The 21,281-nt window shown below is 41.7% G+C and overlaps 1 protein-coding gene across 2 annotated transcripts; it reads left to right on the plus strand.

Moving 5' to 3' along the window:
- The first annotated feature begins 1,993 nt into the window (after positions 1-1,993).
- Positions 1,994-19,455, plus strand: IVNS1ABP (influenza virus NS1A binding protein). Of its 2 annotated transcripts, none has more exons than XM_035538241.2 (15): positions 1,994-2,237; positions 8,261-8,509; positions 9,885-10,011; positions 10,332-10,501; positions 10,587-10,662; positions 11,383-11,556; positions 11,986-12,111; positions 13,499-13,606; positions 15,757-15,883; positions 16,173-16,397; positions 16,498-16,619; positions 16,792-16,918; positions 16,999-17,130; positions 17,285-17,458; positions 18,001-19,455. In XM_035538241.2, exons 3-15 carry the CDS (start codon positions 9,901-9,903, stop codon positions 18,252-18,254), a joined length of 1,926 nt encoding a protein of 641 aa, XP_035394134.1. In that variant the 5' UTR covers positions 1,994-2,237; positions 8,261-8,509; positions 9,885-9,900; the 3' UTR covers positions 18,255-19,455. The 2 variants fall into 2 exon arrangements, with proteins under 2 accessions (XP_035394134.1, XP_035394135.1); XM_035538242.2 differs by having other exon boundaries at positions 9,889-10,011.
- The last annotated feature ends 1,826 nt before the right edge of the window (positions 19,456-21,281 follow it).

Below are 21,281 nucleotides of genomic sequence, written 5' to 3' on the forward strand. Positions count from 1 at the left end.
AAGAAGAGTGATACTTGTGTCTAACATTTAGCGTAAGTTTCATAGAGACAGATACCAGAGTATTCAGCAAATTTAAATAAACTTATTTGCATGTTACAGAAGGCTTTTCCATCATCACAGGAAACAGTCACATATCAGCTGTAACAACGGTGCTTTAATAATGTATACTGATTTCATGTGAATCACAAAGCAAGAAGCACCTTTCTGGGGTTGTGAGTTTGGGTGATCATAATGCAACTGGTCCCAAGAAGACAATGCCCGAGATCAGAGTCTAGCCAGTCTCAAAAAGCACAAACATGTTCCTTTGCCACAAGGATGTATGTGAAAAGAACTGGAAATACCCACCTGTTAACTGTGCTGTAAAGAAGATGCTATGCTTGCTCTTTGACATCACTAAGAGTAGCTGATAATGAAAATTAATGGTGATTCATAAAGACGTATCCTTTCCTAAGAATACTGTAACAGCAGCTTGAGTAATACCGAGATTTACTTAATTAAGGAACATCCCCAGAACTGTTTCATTTGATCACAGTACTTGTGCCTTGTCTTCACCTCCCTCTCCTTCCCGGCTTTACCACAACTGCCTTTGATTAGCATGTCCTTAATAAGAAGCTTCATTCAAAAAGAAAGCAAAGAGTGGGAAGGTAGGCACTGAGGTGTGGCTAGTAATTTAAAAATTGAAAGGAGCAGGAACTGGAAATATATCAGAGAGAGGTGAGAAGCCAAGACAGTTCTGTTTGCTGCAGGCAGCATGAGAATCTGGAAAGAGGGCCCAGCATGGGCGCTGCGTTACCACACACATTTCCAGAGAGTGGTTAGATATGTATACCTGAGCACTGTACCTGTGGCTTAATGCCTCTGTTCACCTCTCATTAGACAAGACAACTACTTTCAGCACACTGAAGCACTTTCTTCTTGTAACCTCATAACCATCCAACTCCAGTGTTTCAAAATATGCTACTACTGAGACTCTTGAAGAATATTAGGTAAATGGGGAAATATTATCATATATGTCTTATATATTTGACAGCTTAGATTCTGAAGCTGCGTCTAACATAACCTCCTATAAATTCCCTAGTTTCTGAACAAGGTAGCCTCAGAATCACGAGAAAGTACAGGGGGAAATAGTGTGGGGAAGCATATCACTGCCTTCCGGGTGACCTTGATGCTTTAAATTAGGAAATAAGCAAGGAATCTCAGACTTCATCCAACTACATGTTTTATTTATTATGATATTGCAGTAGCACTCAGGGCTCCAGCCATGAATCAGAAACCCATTACGCTATCTCCCATGCAAACACATAAAAAACAGACAAGACTTCACACACCCCTCATTTATCAGCAGTGATGTTTGAAAACTCCTTTGTCTAGGAAGATATGATTTATCTCGAAAAGCAGGGGCATATTTCACATTCGGATGGGAAAATGCCTTTATCCGAGCGGCTCACAGAGTCTGAGGCCAGAGCCGGCTGCCACACAGGGCAGGCTGCCACGGGGAGCGTCCGGCACTGCGCCAGCTGCCCTCAGGTTATGCCTGTCCACGTATCTGGCTGTCTTCAGCTACAGGCCCAGGTGAAGGGAGGCCACCATAGCTGGGGAGGAAAGGCGTGACTAGGTGTGAGAAACAAAATCATCGAACTGGGCGTGCTTGAGCTAAGAGCTACCAGTAAGGGCGCGAGGGCATCCGCTCAGACACGGCCCAGGGCCAGCCTCTGCCTTCTCTCACGCCACCGCCTCCTTCCCCTTCGGGTGCTTTGCCGGGGGAAGGCCTCCTGCCTCCCGCCTCTCCTCACGGCCCGCCGGCCGCCACCGGCTCCCGCTCCCCTCGGGCGGCGGTAGCGCCCCCGTCCTCCCGCTGGCCACCTCGCCCTAACCCCCTCGGGAGGCAGGGAAGGACGGAAGGATAGAGGGCAGGAAGGAGGGCGGAGGCCGGGAGGGCGCGATGCCGCCCGCCCCAGCGCCGCCTCCCGCCCGCCCCGCGGGAGGCGGAGGGCGCCGCGGGCTCTTCCTGCTCCGGCAGCGGGTCCTCGGCGCTGCGCCCGCGCTCCCGCTCCGCTCCGCCTGCCTCCTTCCTTCTCCCTCGCTTTCTCCCTCCGTCTCTCCGCCGCCGCCTCGACCCGCTCCGCTCCGCTCCGCTCCCTCTTCCCGGCTGGCTGGGGCTGCGTCTCCGCCTCGGCTTCCCCCGCAGCCTGGAGCCTCCCAATATGAACGGCGTCGTCTGCGCTCAGAGGCACCAGGTGGGGTGGCGGCGGGGCCCGGGGGGCGGCGGGGGGCCGCGGCGCTTTGTTCCCGGCGCGGGGCATGGCGGCGGGCGGGGCGGGCAGCGCCGTGGGACCGGCAGGGCGAGCGGAGCCCTCCGCCTCCCCGCCGGGCCGGGGCGTTCTGCTTTTTTCGAAACATTTCTCAAATCCCGAAGTTGCGCTGAGGAGAAGAGGCGTGATCCGCCCTCAGGCGGCGCCCCAAGGTCAGGCCGCCGGCCGAGCCCCTCAGCCTCAGCCTGGCCGCCCGAGGCGAGCGCCCGGAGCCGGGCCTGGCGCGCGGCGGGTCGCGGCCGTGGGCCGAGGGAGGGGTGCGGGCACGGGCACGGCCCCCCCGACACCCGCATCGCTTCTGGGAGCGGGCTGCGGGCCCGTCGGTGCTGCTGGAGGCGGGCGATAAATCAAACGCCCTCTGGGCGTTAACGCTCGAGGGGAGGGGGAGAGCCACGGCAGGGCTGTGTGCCTGCAAGCCCGCCTGGCCGGCGGCCTCTCGGAACGCCTCAGAGGCTTTTCAAGACGGGGAACACCCCGGCCTCGGCAGTTTCACTGCTGCTCCCAAGACTCCCAGAAACATAAAAAGCGAGTTGGTTGCAGTTCTGTGAAGGGTGAAAAAATGTTGACAAAGTGAGAGGCGAGGCATCCCAGTTACTTACGAAGGAAGGATAGCAAGGCCGAGTGGTGACAGACTAGTGGAAATTCAGTATCATATAACTCTCTCCTTATTCGTCACAGTTTGTGAAGGGGAAATTTTTTTTTTTTTTCAGTGATGGGTGTGTAGACATCACATTTATCCTTTTCCGTCAGGGATCTACAAAGTAAGGAACTAAGCAGGATGTACTGCTGCGATGGTGAGATCGGTTTAATTTTAGAAGGTGGATTTTGTCACCGCAAACCCAGCTCCTGAAGCACAGACAGGATGCAGCAGTCAGCAAATACATGCCAGTTAGGAAATGGTACTTTAGCTACTGTAAATAGGTATAATTTCTTTCCTCAGTTTGAGTGTTTAAGAAGTGGGGAGTGTTAAAGGCAAAAACTGCGCAGCTGGGGGGGATGAGACAACAAACAAACCCAAACAGTTTGCTGGTTGTGTGATAAACATTTGAAGAACTGTAGGAAGTGTGTTAGTAGAAATCCGTGGGGGTGGGGGGTGGGAGAGAAATGTTCAGGTTTTAAGAGACTACATATGAGGCAGAAAGTAGACGAAGACAATGAGAACAACAACAAAAAAGTTTTAACGAGGTGAAAAAGGAGAAGAGGAAGTGCAGAACTGGTATGGAAAAAGGAACATGAGACAGTGAAAGAGAGTGTGTCAGAAGCGTGGCAGAAAAGCACTGGAAATGAGTCCTAACTGGGCAGCTGGTGTGTTGCAGCTGAGTGGTAGTGGAAGGAGCAGTAACATTCTAGCACAAAACCTGCTTCTTGTAAATTTTTCTAGGTCTTCAAGCACACGTTTGTGTATACAGAGCTCTGTAGCCTTGCTCTCTGTAATGCAGTCCAAGTATTGCATTTTCTTGGACTACATGTAAAAGGTGTTGGAAAACGTCCATAGTACTTTCTCCTTTCCCTTCAGTCCTTAACTGGTGGTAGCAAATGCTCTATCCCTTTCTCCTCACTGTGGGGACACGGGGCATGGTGTGGGTTGATTTGCAGCAAAACACAACAATTTCATTTACAGGTTAGTTACCAACCAGAGTAAATGTGTAGTGGAAAATAACCAAAAAGTAAATACGCAAACCAACGTTGATACATAATCTATGAGTCTTTACTTGTATTAAATCACTGGTGTAAAGAAGTTGAGTCTGTTCAGTGGTGTAAATTATGTTGGTATATGTTTTAGCCCATAGTATTTTACCCAAATTCAAACCCAGACATGAAAATATATTATGATATGGGTAAGGGACTGCAAGTACTCATAGGTCTGACCTACATTTCTTCTAAACTAGGCTGTGAAAAGCAGGAAAGCCCTCAGCGAGCAGAAAACATTTAAGAACACCAACTGTGGTGTTAAATTCCATTTATGTTCCACTGTATCAACAAGTGTCAATCATTGTATCAACAGGCATCAACTTGTAATCAAAAGTTTTAAAAGTATCTCCTAAACTAAAACATTAACTGAAAAATCAATGGTTTAGCGTTGAGTCGAAGAGGTAATACCTTAATATGGTAAAAATCTTGTGCAAAATTGGCATAAAGCATCGACTTTAATTTTTTACTGAAGTACTGCACGTGGAAGTACCACCGGACTAGACCCAAGTTCTCAGCTGGGAGGAAAAATAAATAGCACGTGTGGCGTTTGGCTGTGGGCAGCCTCAGCGCTGTGACCTGCCGGCCTGGTACCTCAGCCGAGGCTGCAGCACGTGCTGTCCCCAAAAGTGGCTCTGTAGAGGACAGTCCTAGGTCATGGCAACGGGTTTAAGACCTCAGAGAAATTCAACAGTAATCTTAATGCAGGTTTTCTTTAATGGCTTTTAAAAATATTTTTGATGTTGGAACGTTTTCTGTGTTAGGGGATTGTAAGTACTAAACACAACCAACAATGTAAAATGTACTAATTATGACATTTAATTGCTCTTCTAACTGCCTGACCTAATCATATTTCAGTAGTGTTTGCATTGCAAGATAGGTGTAAGAGGAGAGTGTAGTGAAAGATGAGAAGACATTGTTATTTAAATGAGTCTTTTTTGAAAATGCACCTTTAAGTGTATATGCAGTGAAATGACGAGATGAGTTTAAGAGGAGAAAATTTCTCTTCTGGGAGTCAGCTAAGTGCAGTGAACTTATCGTGGAAAATTTTATCTGAGCTGTGAATCTTCCATAAGAAGATATACCACTGGAAATGGAGATCTCAGCCTGTGCATATGGGTAAGTGTTCGGGCACCGCAGCTACGGGAAGCCAGTGACGTTTCAGTCGAGCGAGAAGGAGGCACCTGAGTCGTGGCGTTTCTCTGCCCGGCTGCAGCAGCATGACAGGAGTGCTTAGTGCCCTCGAGCTGGCTCCTGGCTGTGGGGTGATGCCTCCAGGCTCAGCACCAGTCAAAATCCTTAAGGCAAAAACTACAATGCAAACCCAGATCATTCGCTTCTTGCTTTGGTTTAAAACTGTGTGCAGGAAATAGGCCTTCTCTCAAGAAAGAATTTTCTCAAATGGAGACACCCAGTTCCTGCTCAGGAATGCTGGTTCTGTGGCTTTAAACTCTTTAAATGATTCCATTTTGATGGAGCTTGAAAAGTAATTTCAGAGGTATCAGACCTCATGCTTTACCTAGCTTACAGTGATCTGTGACTGTCACACTTGATTAAAAAAAAACTAAAAATCCTGGAGAATTAAAATAATAATTAAAAAAAATGCTGATAGTTCTGGTGACAGTTCTTGATGGTGAGCTAGAAGGGAATATAAGCAAAAATCAGAAAAATTGGTAATTAAAGGGCTACTTAAATTTCAAAGTGACCACAGAAAGGAATTTGTTTGCAGTACCTTTTTATAGCTTTTGAAGTAGCAAATGTTGTCATTCTTGGCTTTTTGTTGATTTTTAACTGATGAAAACAATTGTTCTACCATTGGCGTACCAAAACAGAGAGAACGCAGAATGCAAATAACACAAGCATATTCATTCATGCTACTTTTGAATACTAATATTAGCCGTGGTTTGCATACAACAGTATTAAAACTTACTGGCAGTAGTTAAGATGTTCAAACTCTTAGAAAACATTAGAAAATACTGCTAGGTGCATAAATGCAGAGTTTTCATTCATGTGCAAAGGAACACTTTGAAGGACAGATCTTTTGTTTAAGTCCAGAGTTATTTTGGATGCCCTTTATAGGTCTTGAAGGTTGTAAGCGAGCACACAGGACAAAGTTGAAACGCTGCCCATGAAATTAAGTTGTTCTGTTAGAACAGAACATGGCAGAACATGCCTGGAGATGCAGACGGAATGGGGATGGTTCTGGCGTTTAATTGAAATTATTTGAATAGTTGTCGTGTAACTTGAAATCTACCCAAAGCCTTGACACTGGTAATTAGCAGCAATTCCAGTGAATATTGAACAGGGGAGTACATAATGCGATGCGCAAGCAGGCTGGAAGCCTGTTTGTCTGGATATGGCAGCAATGTACATTTAATTTGCTTTGGTAATTGTGGACCTCAGAGCAGGTGAGCAGTGGCTGGATGGTGGTCCCTGGGAAGGAGAAGGCAGGTTTAAAACCTGAAATTGCAAATGCGGAGGTCTCATGGCTGTAACTCCTGTACATTTGAAAATAGTCTTGATGAAGCCCAACTTCTGCTACTTTCTTAGAACTTCTTTTTGAACTAGTTCACTGCCACGCTTGTGTTGAAATAGCATCTCTGCATCTTTGAACAAGAGAATGTTTCAAATGAGATGAATCTCCGTGGGTAGTGTGGACACCAGGTTGTTTGCTTTGTTTTTAAGAAGTGAAACTCCTTGTTTGCTTTAGAAACTGGAGATGTTTTCCCTGCTGTACCAATAAGGCAAGAAGCATTGACTTCCAAATGCTTACAGTTGAATAATATTTGGTAAATAGAGTTCGGTTTCAGTTTTGTAACACGCCTGTAGGATCATTTTAAAAAAGCATACGTTTAATGTACAGAGATTCTTTTCCCAGCAAAGTGTGCTGGGACGAGAGCGCACTGTGGGAAGCTGTAGTCCCTTGGGGTGCCGTGGTGTCCCCCGGGCTGGGGGTCCTGCTTGGCAGACAGGCACCGCTGCTGCTTGAGCGCAGGTGTTCCCTTCGTGTTCGTGCCTTTGCTAGCGGCCAAATGTAGTCAACGCTAATTCTGGCTACCTGGCTGTCTGCTGACTGCCACGGCCTCTCCTCAGGGTTGCGGGAAGCTGATAGGGGTGGATGGAAGCGGTTTCTTTCCCTGGGGAGCTGCTGTGCTGTGGGATAATGCCCCCTGCTGCCCGGGAGAATCAGTCCCGTGCTTGAGCTGCTGCTGATCTGCTTGGAGTCCGAAGGAGGGCCAATTCCTGACAAAATGATCCTGGCAGTGGCCAGGCAGGAGAGCCACGGGGCTCTTCTGCCTGCTCTGTAGGTGACTTCTAAGTTTTGACGAGGAGAAATGGGCTGCACCTATTTTGAGGAAACCTGATTCCCAGCATGGCATTTAATCTGTAGCTACAAATATCGCTTGGGAACTGCAGCGGGGAACTCAAGTGGATGAAGTGATCAATGTTTTCCCGAGGCGGCAGCAGGGTCATGGAAAGTTCCAGAGTGGGTGGTTGTTGCCTGCTCCCTCCCTGCTGCTGCTCCTCCTCCTCTTCTCCCCTCCCCGAAAAGGCCGGCATAAACAGCCCCCGCACGAAGGATCCCACCAAAGCTACCCCGGGCTGCAGTGTCAGCGTGGGGCTTGGCTGCAGCTGACGGGTTCTGCTCGGGGGTAGTGAAGAGACTTGTTATCCAAGAGGTTGTCGTAGAAAACAACAATTTCTGACTTTATAGTTGTTTTTTTTGGAAGTACCTAAGACTGGAGACATGCCCAGTCCTTTCAGACGTGTCCTTAATCCATCTTCGGTCCATTTTAGGCATTTAGGAGAAGAAGGATACAAGTAGACAAGTACATGTAAAGTAAAAGGTAGGAGGCATGTGGAGTGGCTTCTTTTTTTATATATGTTTAGTAGTTTTTGTTTTGTTACTTAAGAGTTTGTCTTCTTGTGTAAGCAAGCAGTAATATCTAGATATAGGAAGTGCTGAAAGTCAGGATTGGTAAGGAATTGTCTGAAAATTGGATTCAGCTGTTTTTTTTTTTTCTAAATATTGCTGTAGCTACTATCTTGTCTCTGTGTGGATAGGAATTGGTATGGTGCACCTGTTGTTAGACATGAGGATGTAGTGGTGTCAATATGGAATTTCTCAGGTTGTTCTCTCTTTGTCTAGAAAACTTGTTTTTGAGGGGTCAAGAACTTCTACTTTAGGAGACTAAATTTCACCAGAAATATGTGGTAGCATTATATATTGGCCTTACTTGATAATTTCTTTATTGCAGATTATGATGCACGATTATCACAGAAGAAATTCATGTCTATAGCTCTTAAGGACTTGATTACATCATCTTCAAGCCTGGATAGTTTTGGAATCCATATTGCAGCTGCAAAGACACGTCTGTTTTTGCATTTCAACAAACATCTTCCCTGTCAGAGGATACTGAAACTGAAGTGCTCTGTTTTGACACAGGGATACCATTGGAATAATTTAAGACCTCCCAGTTAAAAATTTACAGTAATATATTTGCTAGGTAAGTTAATACTGGTAGGTGTGTATTCAATAATTAATAGTTTTGCTGACATTCTGTGACTTTAAAAACTTCCTGTCCTCTTTTTTTTTTTAATTTTAAATTGTAACAATTGAAAATCTATGCAAATAGAAACATCTGGAAGTAAGACTGTTGCCAGTTTACAGTCAAATACCGTCTGTATTAAGTGAAGGTAAAAACAAGTGGAGTAAAGCTAGAGTTATTTGTGTGGAGCTTGCTATTATTTTTGTACCGTTTTTTTATTTCCAATTTTTGTATTTTACTGGGGGGGTTGTTTAATCTTTTGCATTTTTTTTAATTTCAGATGGAAATATAAATTATTGCTGATAATGTTACTAGCATTCCATGTATTATTTCCTCTAAAATTGTTGAGGAAATTTTACTTTTGCATATGTTGGCAACTCAAACTTAAAGATTTGAGAGAGAGACAAATTCAGTATGTCATCTCAGGGTCATGTTTTAGTACTCTTAGTTAGCTTCCTATTTCTTAAGAGGACTTTTTTCTAAAGTGCTTAGATTTAAAAAAAAATAAAAATAAAAATAAAGAGAGAGAGAGTTAAATGACTTACAAAATAGTTTTCAAATTCAAAAGATAGATAGTTTCCTGAAGTTATTTTTCCAGTCTTGGTCCAAGTTGCATGAGGTGACATGTTTGTATATGGGTAAGATGTTCAGGGGAAGTTGCTTTAGCTTCATGAGGACTTAAAATACATGGTGGTGATACAGAATATATTTCAATCTGTCTGTTTTCTTTTATAGTTTTCAGCTACTCTGAAATATTTCAACCATTACACTCATAAAATCAAGCAACTTTTTTTTTTTTTTTTTAATTTCTCTGGCTATTTGACTTCCCTTTTTACTTTAAATTCTCAGTTCTTCGTTTTTGATGCAGGTGCTTTTTAGGTCTGTGCAGAAATAAATCTGGTCAATATGACATTTTATGCAGTGAGCAGAAAATAGCAATGAATCTTCCAGATCTGATCTTCGTGGAGGGAAATAAAGCTTCTTGCCTAATCCAGAGGTTTCCAACTTGCTCACAGAGAGCAAGCACAGGTTCAGCATCTGTTTTTGGAGCTGGTACCTGCAGAAGTGATGTGGAAAAATTGAAAGGGAAAAAAAAAAGAAGTTGTGGAGCATCTCACTTTGAAAAATCATTAATCTGGTCAATCCGAAGTATTGTTGTTAACACATAGTCATCAGCAGTAGTACTCTTGTAGTTTTTCTTTTTTTTTTTTTTTTTTGAGGTGGATGTTTTTTTTGAAAAAGTTCTTACGAATGTTTGCAAGTGATGTGTTAATTGTACTTCTATATGGAAGCAAAATGTTATATCTGAAAATGATACGCATTCTGTTCTCAGCCAGACCAACTCCAAAATGATTCCTAATGGATATTTGATGTTTGAAGATGAAAATTTCATCGAGTCATCTGTTGCCAAACTAAATGCCTTACGTAAAAGTGGTCAGTTCTGCGATGTCCGACTCCAGGTAACTTTTTTCCTCTCATGTATTATGGTTGAATGTGTTTTTTCATTGTTTTGTAGTACTATATATATTTTTTTCTGGAATTTTATACTTTCCATATTTAAAAGAAGAAAGATACTACTTTGAGAGAAACACTATACAACACTAATGAGTTTTTTCAGATGAAGTAAGTTGAAGGCAGTATTGATTAATTTATTGATTAATAAATTGATTTGAATGGGGCCATTCACTTGGGAAGGTCTTTATACTGCGTTACAATATAAATGTATTTTTTAAGAATATCTTACAACCCTGTGGATTTTTTATCTGTTTTTTAAATACAGGTGTGTGGACATGAGATGTTGGCGCACAGAGCTGTGCTGGCTTGCTGCAGTCCCTACCTGTTTGAAATCTTCAATAGTGATAGTGATTCTCATGGAATTTCCCATGTCAAATTCGATGATCTCAATCCAGATGCTGTTGAAGTTCTGTTGAACTATGCCTATACTGCTCAGTAAGTACTTTTCTGAGAAATGAGAGAGGGCAAGTTTTAATTATAAAGAATCAAAGTAACGAAGTTACGTTTCTTTCTTCAATAGGTTAAAAGCTGATAAAGAACTGGTGAAAGATGTATACTCAGCAGCAAAGAAGTTGAAGATGGAGAGAGTTAAGCAGGTACAGTTCTCAGCTCTTCCAGAGGTCTGTTCTGTTTTCTCAGTCAGACAGTGTTATGCTTTTTGGTGGTAATGGGACTAAAAAATGATTCTGTGGAAAAAGTGCTTAGCGGGTAAGCTTTTGCATAGTGTTAATTTGAGTGATATCAGGATGTATTGCTTAGGTTTGTGTTATCTTTGTGCTGAAGGGCGCTCTGAAGCTAAGTTTTTATTTGTGCACGTGTAAGTAAAATGGCTTATGAATCTTAGCTGGTTAATTACCTTAAGGTTCATGGGAGCACTGATGTGCTTGGTTGTTTTGCGGGGGGCATAATTGGCTCTGTAACTCTGTGGCAGTGGTATGTGAAAAAGGAATAACCCACACACTGCGGAACGTAAGTTTTGAACTTGGTTTCCAAAATGCTTGCTCTTGCTGAAAATGGGGATACCTTTGACAAGGGAATTGGGATTTGTGTCTTCACTTAATTGCAGGTAGGCAGTTTTGAACAGGTTTGCAAAGAAGCGCATATATGTAAGTAGCTTTTATGTGTAGGACGTTCTTCTAATGTATGCATATTCTTATGGAAGGCGGCACTTCATTTACAGCAGCTAGTGCGGGGAGATGACAACAGACAAACAGGCACTGTTCTGCAGTTAAACAAACTTGTTTCTGTGTGTTGGGGTGGATAATTTGTACATATAAAAATCGTGTAAATTAAGATGCAGCTTCCTTTTTTAAAAGGTTTGTGGTGACTACTTGCTCTCCAAGATGGATGTTCAGAGCTGCATCTCTTACCGAAATTTTGCAAGTTGTATGGGAGACTCACGTTTGTTGAACAAGATTGATGGCTACATTCAGGAACATCTTTTGCAGATTTCAGAACAGGAGGAATTTCTCAAACTTCCACGGTTAAAGGTTAGCTGAAGTTTGTAGACTTACTTTTGGTATGGGACTGCAGGCAATGTGAAGGGAGTTACAAATCACCTTTACAAAAAGTAATCCAAGGAACAAACATAAAGTTTTCCTGCTCCCAAAAGGGAAGCCATAGTATGCTGAGTTTTAAAAAACAACATGAACATTCTGTATAATATTCATGCTAATGTGCAACTTGACTGTAGAGCCTATGCACTGTCATCCTTGTCTAGAATAAAACGTAACTGCAGTTGTACTTCAATGTGCTTACTAGTTTCTAGTGCACAAACTGAAAGCTCCTGCTGTCTTCTAGCTCCACTGAAAAGCAGGAGTAATGCTCACTCTGTAAAGTGTGGTATGCTGCAAATAAAAGGGTAAAACCTGTGGAGTAAATCATCCAGTAATTCACTTCCCTTCCTCTTCTATTTCAAGCTTGAAGTAATGCTTGAAGACAATGTTGGCCTACCTAGCAATGGCAAATTGTACACAAAGGTAATCAACTGGGTACAGCGCAGCATCTGGGAGAATGGAGACAGCCTGGAAGATCTAATGGAAGAGGTTAGTCTTTAAGAAAATGGGATTAAACATCTTTTTCTTTTTTTTTTTTAATATAGAAAAAATCAATATGAAGGATGATCCCTTTTTTCTTTTTTTTTTTCCACTTTTTTAACTATGACCCTAAAGAATTTAAATTTTACTGTAGGTACCCCTAAGCTGAGAAACTGGGGGGGTGTTCAGGTGAGCTGAATGAACTGTTCAGTCTGGTCTTCCGCTTTCCTTTTTTGCTCACTATGTGCTGTATAGTAATCTCAAAAGTGGCATGTATCTTGCTTTAGAACTGGGGAGGTGGTACTGAAACTTGCTGTAGATTCTTGATGTTTTCCTTTGCAGGTTTTACTTGTAAATGCAAAGTAGGTAAAAGCTTCTAATGGTTGTTCCTCCCCATTGATTTATCTCCCCATAGGTTTATTAACAAAACTAGGATACCAAGGCTGAAGAACCAAGAAGAAACCTCAAGTGTATTGACACGTACAGAAGCAGCAGTCCTGCCCCAGTTCTCCTAAGAAAATCCGCTGTGGGCAGAGAACGATGATGATGATTTAATGGTGTTTACTTACTCCTTTACAGGATATATTATTTTAAAAGTTGTGTGTTATTAAATGGCTTTACTCATGAATAATAATGCTAGATGTAGCCTGGGCAGTTTTTAATGGAAAAATTGGTGGGGAATTGAAATTTCTAATTGGCTGGAAAAAATGGGCTTTAGAAATAGACACCAAACATCAAAATTTTCCCAGTTTGTTATTACAGGCACGGTAGATCTTCAGAAACACTTGTATAGGCAAAAGTACATGTTGATAACTGTCATACCTTCTTGAGTGTATATTTCCTCTTGGAATAACTAATTTTAAATTTTGATCATGTTGAAATTCAGATGCATTTCATTGAAACAGTTGCATCTGATGTTTAGACGTGGACAACAGTTTCTTCCAGAGCTTAAATTTGTGTTGTCTTCCCTCATCCCCATACCTTTCTTTTAGAGTCCACTGTTGGCTCCCCTTAACTCTTTCTGGTCAACATAAATATGTGTATTTTTCAGAGCAGAAAACTTGTTTGCGGGGATAACAAAAATGCTTGCATGAGATTGTGAATTTGTGTAATTCTGCAAATTAATGTACCTCTTGCTTGTCTAATGTTTCTGTGCTGGAAAAAACAGTAGAAGTCCTTGGAAACCGAAGATTTCTTTCAAGCTGAGAAAGTAAGGAACCTTCATCCAATGTTTGAAGATTGCCACCATGACATCTGCTTCCTTTTAGTTTTGTCATTCCGCTAGATTGAGATGAGATGACGAGAAGTATGCTGGCGACTGCCTTTTGTAATCTGCCTGTAGCTAAGTAATAATGGAGACAGTAGCCACATGGGTATTCTGTTGTTGTTTTTGCAGGTTCAAACGCTGTACTACTCAGCTGATCACAAGCTGCTTGATGGAAATCTGCTAGATGGACAGGCTGAGGTGTATGGCAGTGATGATGACCACATTCAGTTTGTGCAGGTACAACTTGCAGAGAGTCCGAGGTAACCTCAGATAGACTGGAGCAGTTCACAGCAACCTGAAGTCTTGTATACTGTAGCAGAGGAAGCAGCAGTAGCTTTAATGGTGAAATACATGACAAGAAAGCATATCTTTCTCAAAACTGCTGGACGCAATGATTTAGACTCTGTCAGTTTATCAGCAGACTGACTCAAAGTGAGCCTTTGCAAAATTAAGTGCTTTAGGTTTGACTTTTAAATAAATCTTGGGCTGTTAGAAGGAGGAAAAGGTAGAGAAGCAGTCAGCTGTAGCAGGTCAGTTGTAGCTTAGTAGAAATGTCCAGGAAATCATCTCCAAGAGACTGAAAAGAATCGTGGACTGACTGCTTGGCTTGCAGTTTTCCTGTTCATGAGACTGACTTATGCATCTGTTAAGATTTTGGCACAGAAAAAGATTCCAGACATAAGTTCTAAGCTTTTAGCTGCCAGCATCCATTTCTTTTGTTCAGCTGTATTGGTAATGTGCAAGAGAGATTTAAAAAAGCATCAGTACATAATTTCTGAGCCAGAGAGGGCTGATGCTTTGACTGTCTTATGTTTTTTGAGATTTTTTTTTTTTTTTTTTACTGCCAGCCAAATATGGTACTGAATTTCAGCTCCTGAAAAACATGTGGCTTAGGACAATAGAGACTATTTAAGAAACAAACAAAAAAAAATAAACAAAAGCTAATAAATGTAAATTGTCAGTTGCTTTATCCAAATATAGTTTAAATTCATTGAGCTAAAAGTATGTGTATTTTAATTCATAAGTGATGTGTGCAAGTATATATTTCTTGAAATTTTTTAGCAAATGATTATGTAAAATACTTCCATCTTGGAATGTGGATTTTAGAAGTGAAGAGAGATGAAAATGAAGCCAGCTAATATTCCTCTTGTTGTAATGCATCTTAGTAAACCTTCACAGATTTCACTGCCTTTGGATGCTATTCCTTATAGTAGTTAAAAGCTAAGAGGTGAACTTTCCAAAATTTCTTCTTCAGAAATGAGGCCAAAGAGTCCTCAACTTTTTCTTTTTTAAATCCTTTTTGATAACTGGAATTAACAATTTCAGAAATTTGCATCCAGCCTTTGGAAAAGTCAGGCAGTCGAGAGAACACTAAAAGCCCATAGACAATGGGTCTGGAAAATGGGTCAGTAATTTTAAAATTTCTGAATTACAGATGTTTGCAATGTCAGTGACTGTTGAGGTAGTTTAAGGATAGAAGAATAAGCTCTTAACTGAATGAAGATTCAGAAACAAAAATGCTATCCACAAATAAATTGGTTTTCATGCAAAGCTGAGTGTAGCTGTCAAACTCTGTGTAAGGTTATCTATGAGTTAGATGGTGTGTTCTGGAGATCTTATGACAGTTTCCATAGAAATCAGACTCCAGGGAACTGTGCAGGCACTGTAAATTTTGGTCCTGTGGTTATAATGTCTCTTGTTAAAAAAATAGACAGAATTTTAACCTCCCTTTTGGTTCTTCAGACTCAGAAAAAGCCTGCATAATCCGACCAGCTGTGTCTGAAATGTGAAATTTTGGCTTTTCTTAGTTTAGCAAAATAATGTAAACTACAGTATAAATTTAATCGAAGAAGAAAAGAGAGCAGTAATCTCCTGTTAGTGGGAAGTATCAAGGGAGTAAAATCCAAGAAATGGCTAATCTGAACACAGAGAGGAACTGAAACGAAATTAATTTGTCTTCAGGGAATGAAGAGAATAGTTAATTCACTTCCAACAGCTTTATACAATTAACTCAAGTTCCAGAAGCAGAGTTCAAGTGTGGCTTCTACTTTGTGAATCATTTTTTTCCAAGTAGATGGAGGTTTTTCCTTAGCCTTGAAAAACCTGCTAGTAATGCGTATTCTTATCCAGGAATTTGAAATGATTTCTAGTCATACACCAGCAGTACAAAGGTGCAATCAGAGGATGAAATGAGTACCAAGCTAAGATGTAGGGTGGTGTTGGCAGCTGTTGTTGAGTATGCAACAGTAGATGGGCTATACATGATGCTCTGTGGAGGTGGTAGCTGAAGTGTTCTCTTGAATAGTTATGTATTAGCTCAGGGAAGCAAAGGTAGAAAGAGGAGCAGTCTCTGGCTAGGTTTCTGTAGCTGCCTTTTGATTTTGCAGAAGAAGCCACCACGTGAGAATGATCACAAGCAGATAAGTAGCAGCTCCTCTGGAAGTCTTTCTCCAAGTGCTACTGTTCAGAGTCCTAAACATGAATGGAAAATCATTGCTTCAGAGAAAACTTCCAGTGAGTATCTTAGGAGGCAGGGGAGTTGTCTAAAAGATGCATCTGGTGTTATGTACCCACCACCTCTCACACTTAAGGGTTCCCTTCAACATCTCTAAGCAGCACTTTTTCTTACTGATGATACACTAATTTGTGGGATGTTTCTAAAATAACTGGGGCCAAGCTGGGATCACCGATGCTTTGATCCTGTGTCCACAGGGCCATTAGAAATCCTGTGGTGTGTATAATTTGACCCAGAAAGTCCTAAGTCATTCGTATCAGTCTTCTCTCCTGTTCTCCTGACTTACAGGTAATACCTACCTGTGTCTCGCTGTTCTGGATGGCGTGCTGTGCGTGATATTCCTGCATGGCCGCAACAGCCCTCAGAGCTCTCCCACCAGCACGCCGCGACTGCTGAAGAGTCTGAGCTTTGAGCTTCAGCCAAACGATGTAATAGAGAAGCCCATGTCTCCCATGCAGTATGCTCGGTCTGGATTGGGCACAGCTGAACTTAACGGCAAGCTGATCGCTGCAGGTAAGAGAAGTAGGAACAGTTCTTTAAAACAGCTTGCTCAATTTGGAAGGGGTGCAATTGGTCTTTGGAAGTTTGATACCATTTAACCTTTTGATTTTAGGTGGATATAACAGAGAGGAATGCTTGCGCACAGTGGAATGCTATGATCCGCAGAAGGACGCTTGGACTTTCATTGCACCTATGAGAACACCGAGAGCTCGGTTCCAGATGGCAGTTTTAATGGTGTGTGGAGATCAGATGATATGTTGAGATTATGTAAACATAGGTGGGACAAATATTGGAAACCTTATAAAACAGTACTACAAGTTGCTTAATTGAATTTACAAGGTTACTAAAGTGGTAATGTTTTGAGTTGACTGCTTGTATGTGAAAGGTACACATTTTTTCCATTTAGGGGCAGCTATATGTCGTGGGTGGGTCAAATGGCCACTCGGATGACTTGAGCTGTGGAGAAATGTATGAGCCAGAAATAGATGACTGGACTCCTGTTCCGGAACTGAGAACCAATCGTTGCAATGCAGGTAACGCCTCTGCAGCTGATCAACTGTTACTTTCTTTATTAATTTATTAGCTTACTTATTATTCTTTCCTACATGAATAGGAGTATGTGCCCTGAATGGAAAACTTTACATTGTTGGTGGTTCAGATCCTTATGGCCAAAAGGGACTTAAGAACTGTGATGTGTTTGATCCTCTAACAAAATCGTGGACAAGTTGTGCTCCACTTAATGTCCGTAAGTCTGCTGTGTAATTTGGGAGGGAGGGGAAAAAGGGCAGTTGCAAAACCATGGATTTTAAACAAAAAAGCTGGTTAAGTTTCAGCTGCTGTGGCAAGTTGTTAGTGCACTGCTTCTGTGCTGCTCTGTAACTCGTGGTGTTCGGTTGCAGGGAGACATCAGTCTGCAGTGTGCGAGCTCGGCGGGTATTTGTACATAATTGGGGGAGCAGAATCGTGGAACTGCCTGAGCAGCGTGGAGCGTTACAATCCAGAGAACAATACCTGGACTCTGATTGCACCCATGAACATGGCTCGACGGGGAGCTGGAGTGGCTGTTCACGATGGTAGGCTTCTGCAGTCTTACGCAGCCTCTTATGCTTAATGAATTTTTCATGTTGAGCTACGGTGAAAGTAGAACACAAAGGTGTATTCCTTTGTATTCTAATAAAGGGAGTAAAAAATACTGGAAGAACTTGGTTTATGCCTTCAATTACTTAAAAACTGTAACCAGAAAAACGAAAAGCTCTGACTTTAGGAGCATCTCGCCCAGCCCTTTTTTCTTTTTCTCTCTTTTTTCTTTTCTCTTTTTTTTCTTTTCTCTCCACCCCCCCCCCCCCCCCCCCCCCCCCAAACATCACCCTTGCAGCTTCCAGAACTGCACCTGTTTGAATTTGGGCTTTGGAAATTATTTCAGACCAATCAGCCCTAATGATCAGAAGAGCTCAGCAGGTCAGTGCTGTGACTCCAGAACCTAAAAAAAGCAAGTTTCTGCCAGGAAACCCTTACGTTCCTTCGCTCTGGCTTGGTCTTCCGGGAAAGGAAGGCTGTGTTTGGAAGTATAGAGGGTGCTTAGCAGTGAAACACCCATTTTGTCTCTTTTTCATAGGAAAACTCTTTGTTGGTGGAGGCTTTGATGGCTCTCACGCGGTGAGCTGTGTGGAGATGTATGACCCTGCTAAAAACGAGTGGAAGATGATGGGAAATATGACTACTCCGAGAAGCAATGCCGGCATCACGACAGTGGCAAACACTATTTATGCAGTTGGGGGATTTGATGGCAACGAATTCCTGAACACAATTGAAGTCTACAATCCAGAATCAAATGAATGGAGCCCCTACACAAAACTTTACAAGTTTTAGGTGAATTAAATTCCCTTTTCAAACTAACAGGCGTAGTGATGTAATTGTGTTTCAGTAGAGGTACACTTGTGAATAGGGTTGGGGAGGGCATAGATGTTGCCAACAGCAACACAGAGCTTTTGCATATTGCATATTAATGTGCTGTACATATTTGTTTTGGAAAGAATATCAAGATGAAGGGTTTTTTGTGTATTTTAGAACTTTGTTTCAGGGTGGTTTTTTTTTTTTTTTAAGACTTTGACGATATTGCAAGAGAAACTAGATGGAGCATATCATTTCAGGAGCTTCCCCCAGTGTTTGTTTTTGTCACTTTGCACATTAAATGATGTTTTCTTTTCTGTACAATGTGTTCTTGGGGCAGGAAGTGTAAAGTTTATGGGGGGATCGTTTTTTCATCAGGCCTTGTTTTCTTCAGTAACTGGAACAATCTGTAACAAGAAGCCTTATTTAAATAGATATAATGGCTATTTTTTTTATTAAAAAACCTGACATGCCTGCCAATACCTTATCTTTTATGATTGCCTTTTTATAACAGTTTTTATATACTCAACGGAGTATTTTATCTGTTGAAATGAAAACAGCAGATAAATGGTTATTGAAGCAAAAAGACAACCTTGGAGTTCACAGATACTGAGTGGGACTGCGATTTACCACTGTAGTTGAGCTTCTGAGCTTTTGCCTCTGCTACAATATTGCAACTTAGTATGCAACACTTTCATTAGATCCAAATGGAGTTTCTGAACATAACATAGCTGTGACTTTCTAGCATGGGAAAATGATTCTGGCTCCAAGTATTTTGACAAAAACGTAGAGGGTGCTTTCTGTACAGCAGTTTTGTTACTAGGGTTGACCTAACATTTGTAAAACAAACTTAAGTGTGGGGTTTTTCTCATGTTTTTTAAACTCTTCCAAGTTGGCAATGAAAATGTATTCATCTGATTAGTAACTGTTTTAAGTTTATTTTTCTAATATTACAAACTGAAAATGTGATAGAACACCGATAACTTGACTTCATATGTACTCATAGTGCTGTGTTTTAGTTCACTTTCTCTATTCATATGGATAAAATGTTGGTTTGGATGACTTGGTGTTGAAGGTGTAGTGCTGCACATCTAAACTCCTGGTGCCAAGACTAGCACTTAACTGCTTGCTGCTCATGCAAACACATTAAAGGTACCTTTTGGGAAATCCTTGCACCACAGGCTTTGTGTGCTGTGTCTTCATGTTCATTTCTTTAACGAAATAGTTTACAAACAACTTACAACACTGAAATGGGAGTTTCAGATGCACATAGGCTTCAGGCAAGCAACCTAGGACATTTAACTGAACTGCTGCAGCTCAGCCTTAGGGGGGTGAAGGGCTGTGTACCCCATGTGCCTGTGGTTTGAGATCCCTGAGCTCGTGGGTGGCCTGGCTCACCACATCCAGCTACTGCCCCTGGGTTTGAGAAAGTGTTGCTCCTAGGGGCCACGCGAATTGAAGTGGGGTGGTACTGAAGGTGCTATGAGAAATTGGTCCTGTGTCTGAATCATTCCAAGAAACTTCATTTAGGTGTGTTCCTAAGCATTAAGCAAGTAGGTATAGGAAATAAAGCTGTACCCATGGTGGTGCTCGTTTCTGTCCCCATGCCGTTCTGAACTGGATGCTTTGCTTGATTCACCTCTCAACAAGGTAACAGCTGACTGACTGACTAGGAACAGGCTTCTGCTACAGCGTGTTTCTACTTGACACCGTGTAATGCATCAGCAGCATACTACAGCTGGACAGCAGAGCAGAAAAACAAGACCAAGGAGTTACTGATTATGCCAAGCTGTAAAACTGGGTGTGTTCTCACAGGAAGAGTCTTTATAAGAAAAGAAAAGCTGAAGTAGTGTCTTAATCTGTCGACTCTCTCCCCCTAAAGTTTATCAAAAGTAGCCATGAGCTAAGGCAGACAAATGTAATGCGCTAAGTAGGTCTAATTTCCTATGTATATGGTACAAACTGCCAATAAGATTATCTGAACACAGTGTCTTACCCACAACTGTGGGATAACAGCATCAATGGGAATATCCCCAATAAGAATTTTGCTCTGATAGTTACTTTTACAAGCTACTTAGCACTAGGCACTTCAAATCAGGGAAGAGAACTGCATTAAATTTGCATCCACAGCAATTAAGCAAATAGAGTGAAAATAAAGCTTGTCAAAGCAACACTATCATCTAGAATTAACTGTCATTTATTATAACAATAAATTAGATTTTTATTTTTTTTTACAATAAAGATTTTTACAAATACATCCAAAAGTTAATATCAAAATAAACACTTCTGGAACTTTACTGGTCATCTCATCTCTATACAAATACATACATAAAAGAGGTAGCTTTAAAGGCCACAGCAGCATTGAAAATGGCTGTTAGAAAGTTTTGTTGACTTAAAGCAGTTTTAGAAAGCAACATAAAATACATTCAACGAGAGATGTCACCTGAAGAGCAGAGGCAAGTCACTGTAACACAGAGGAAAAAATGCTTGTGTCTTTACAAGAAAAGATGACAGAAGGATGAGGAATTTACCAAAAGAATTTTTCTAGCAAGTTTCCACTGCATCAAGATTTAAGTGGATATTTTAACAAAGGAAAAACGCCACTTCTGAACTTAATACTTTTTTTTTAAAGCATATTTCACATGCTTAATTACAAATGATCCTGGTTTCACTGCTGGTAACAGCCCAGAGTTTTCACTGGAAAAGGTCATACTGAATATTCTGACAAAAGTACTTAAAAAGAGGTTCAGGACAAACAGTTACATGAGTTGTGGGGTGTGTGTGTGTTGTCTGTTTGTTTGTTTTTAAATAAAACAAGCATTAATCCATTTCTTTCCTCATTCTATATCCTCCCTTCAGCCTTATGTAGTGCAGTACATAGGACACATATTGCATCTGTGTTTTAGTCCTTCATATCTGTAGGAGTGCAAGCATCATGGGCATCTGGCTTTGCAGTCAACTGCTTTCCTTCCAGTCTTTTCAGAGCCTAGATATCACAAAACCCTT

Source organism: Cygnus atratus, chromosome 8 (genome assembly GCF_013377495.2).
Source record: "Cygnus atratus isolate AKBS03 ecotype Queensland, Australia chromosome 8, CAtr_DNAZoo_HiC_assembly, whole genome shotgun sequence".
Taxonomy (NCBI): Eukaryota; Metazoa; Chordata; class Aves; order Anseriformes; family Anatidae; genus Cygnus; species Cygnus atratus.

Excerpts from the sequence above, each read along its gene's own strand:
- IVNS1ABP (XM_035538241.2), top strand. The coding sequence starts at position 9,901 with ATGATTCCTAATGGATATTTGATGTTTGAAGATGAAAATTTCATCGAG. Across the intron at positions 10,502-10,586 it reads AACTATGCCTATACTGCTCA|GTTAAAAGCTGATAAAGAAC; the intron begins GTAAGTACTTTT and ends TTTCTTCAATAG. Across the intron at positions 15,884-16,172 it reads TGCTTCAGAGAAAACTTCCA|GTAATACCTACCTGTGTCTC; the intron begins GTGAGTATCTTA and ends CCTGACTTACAG.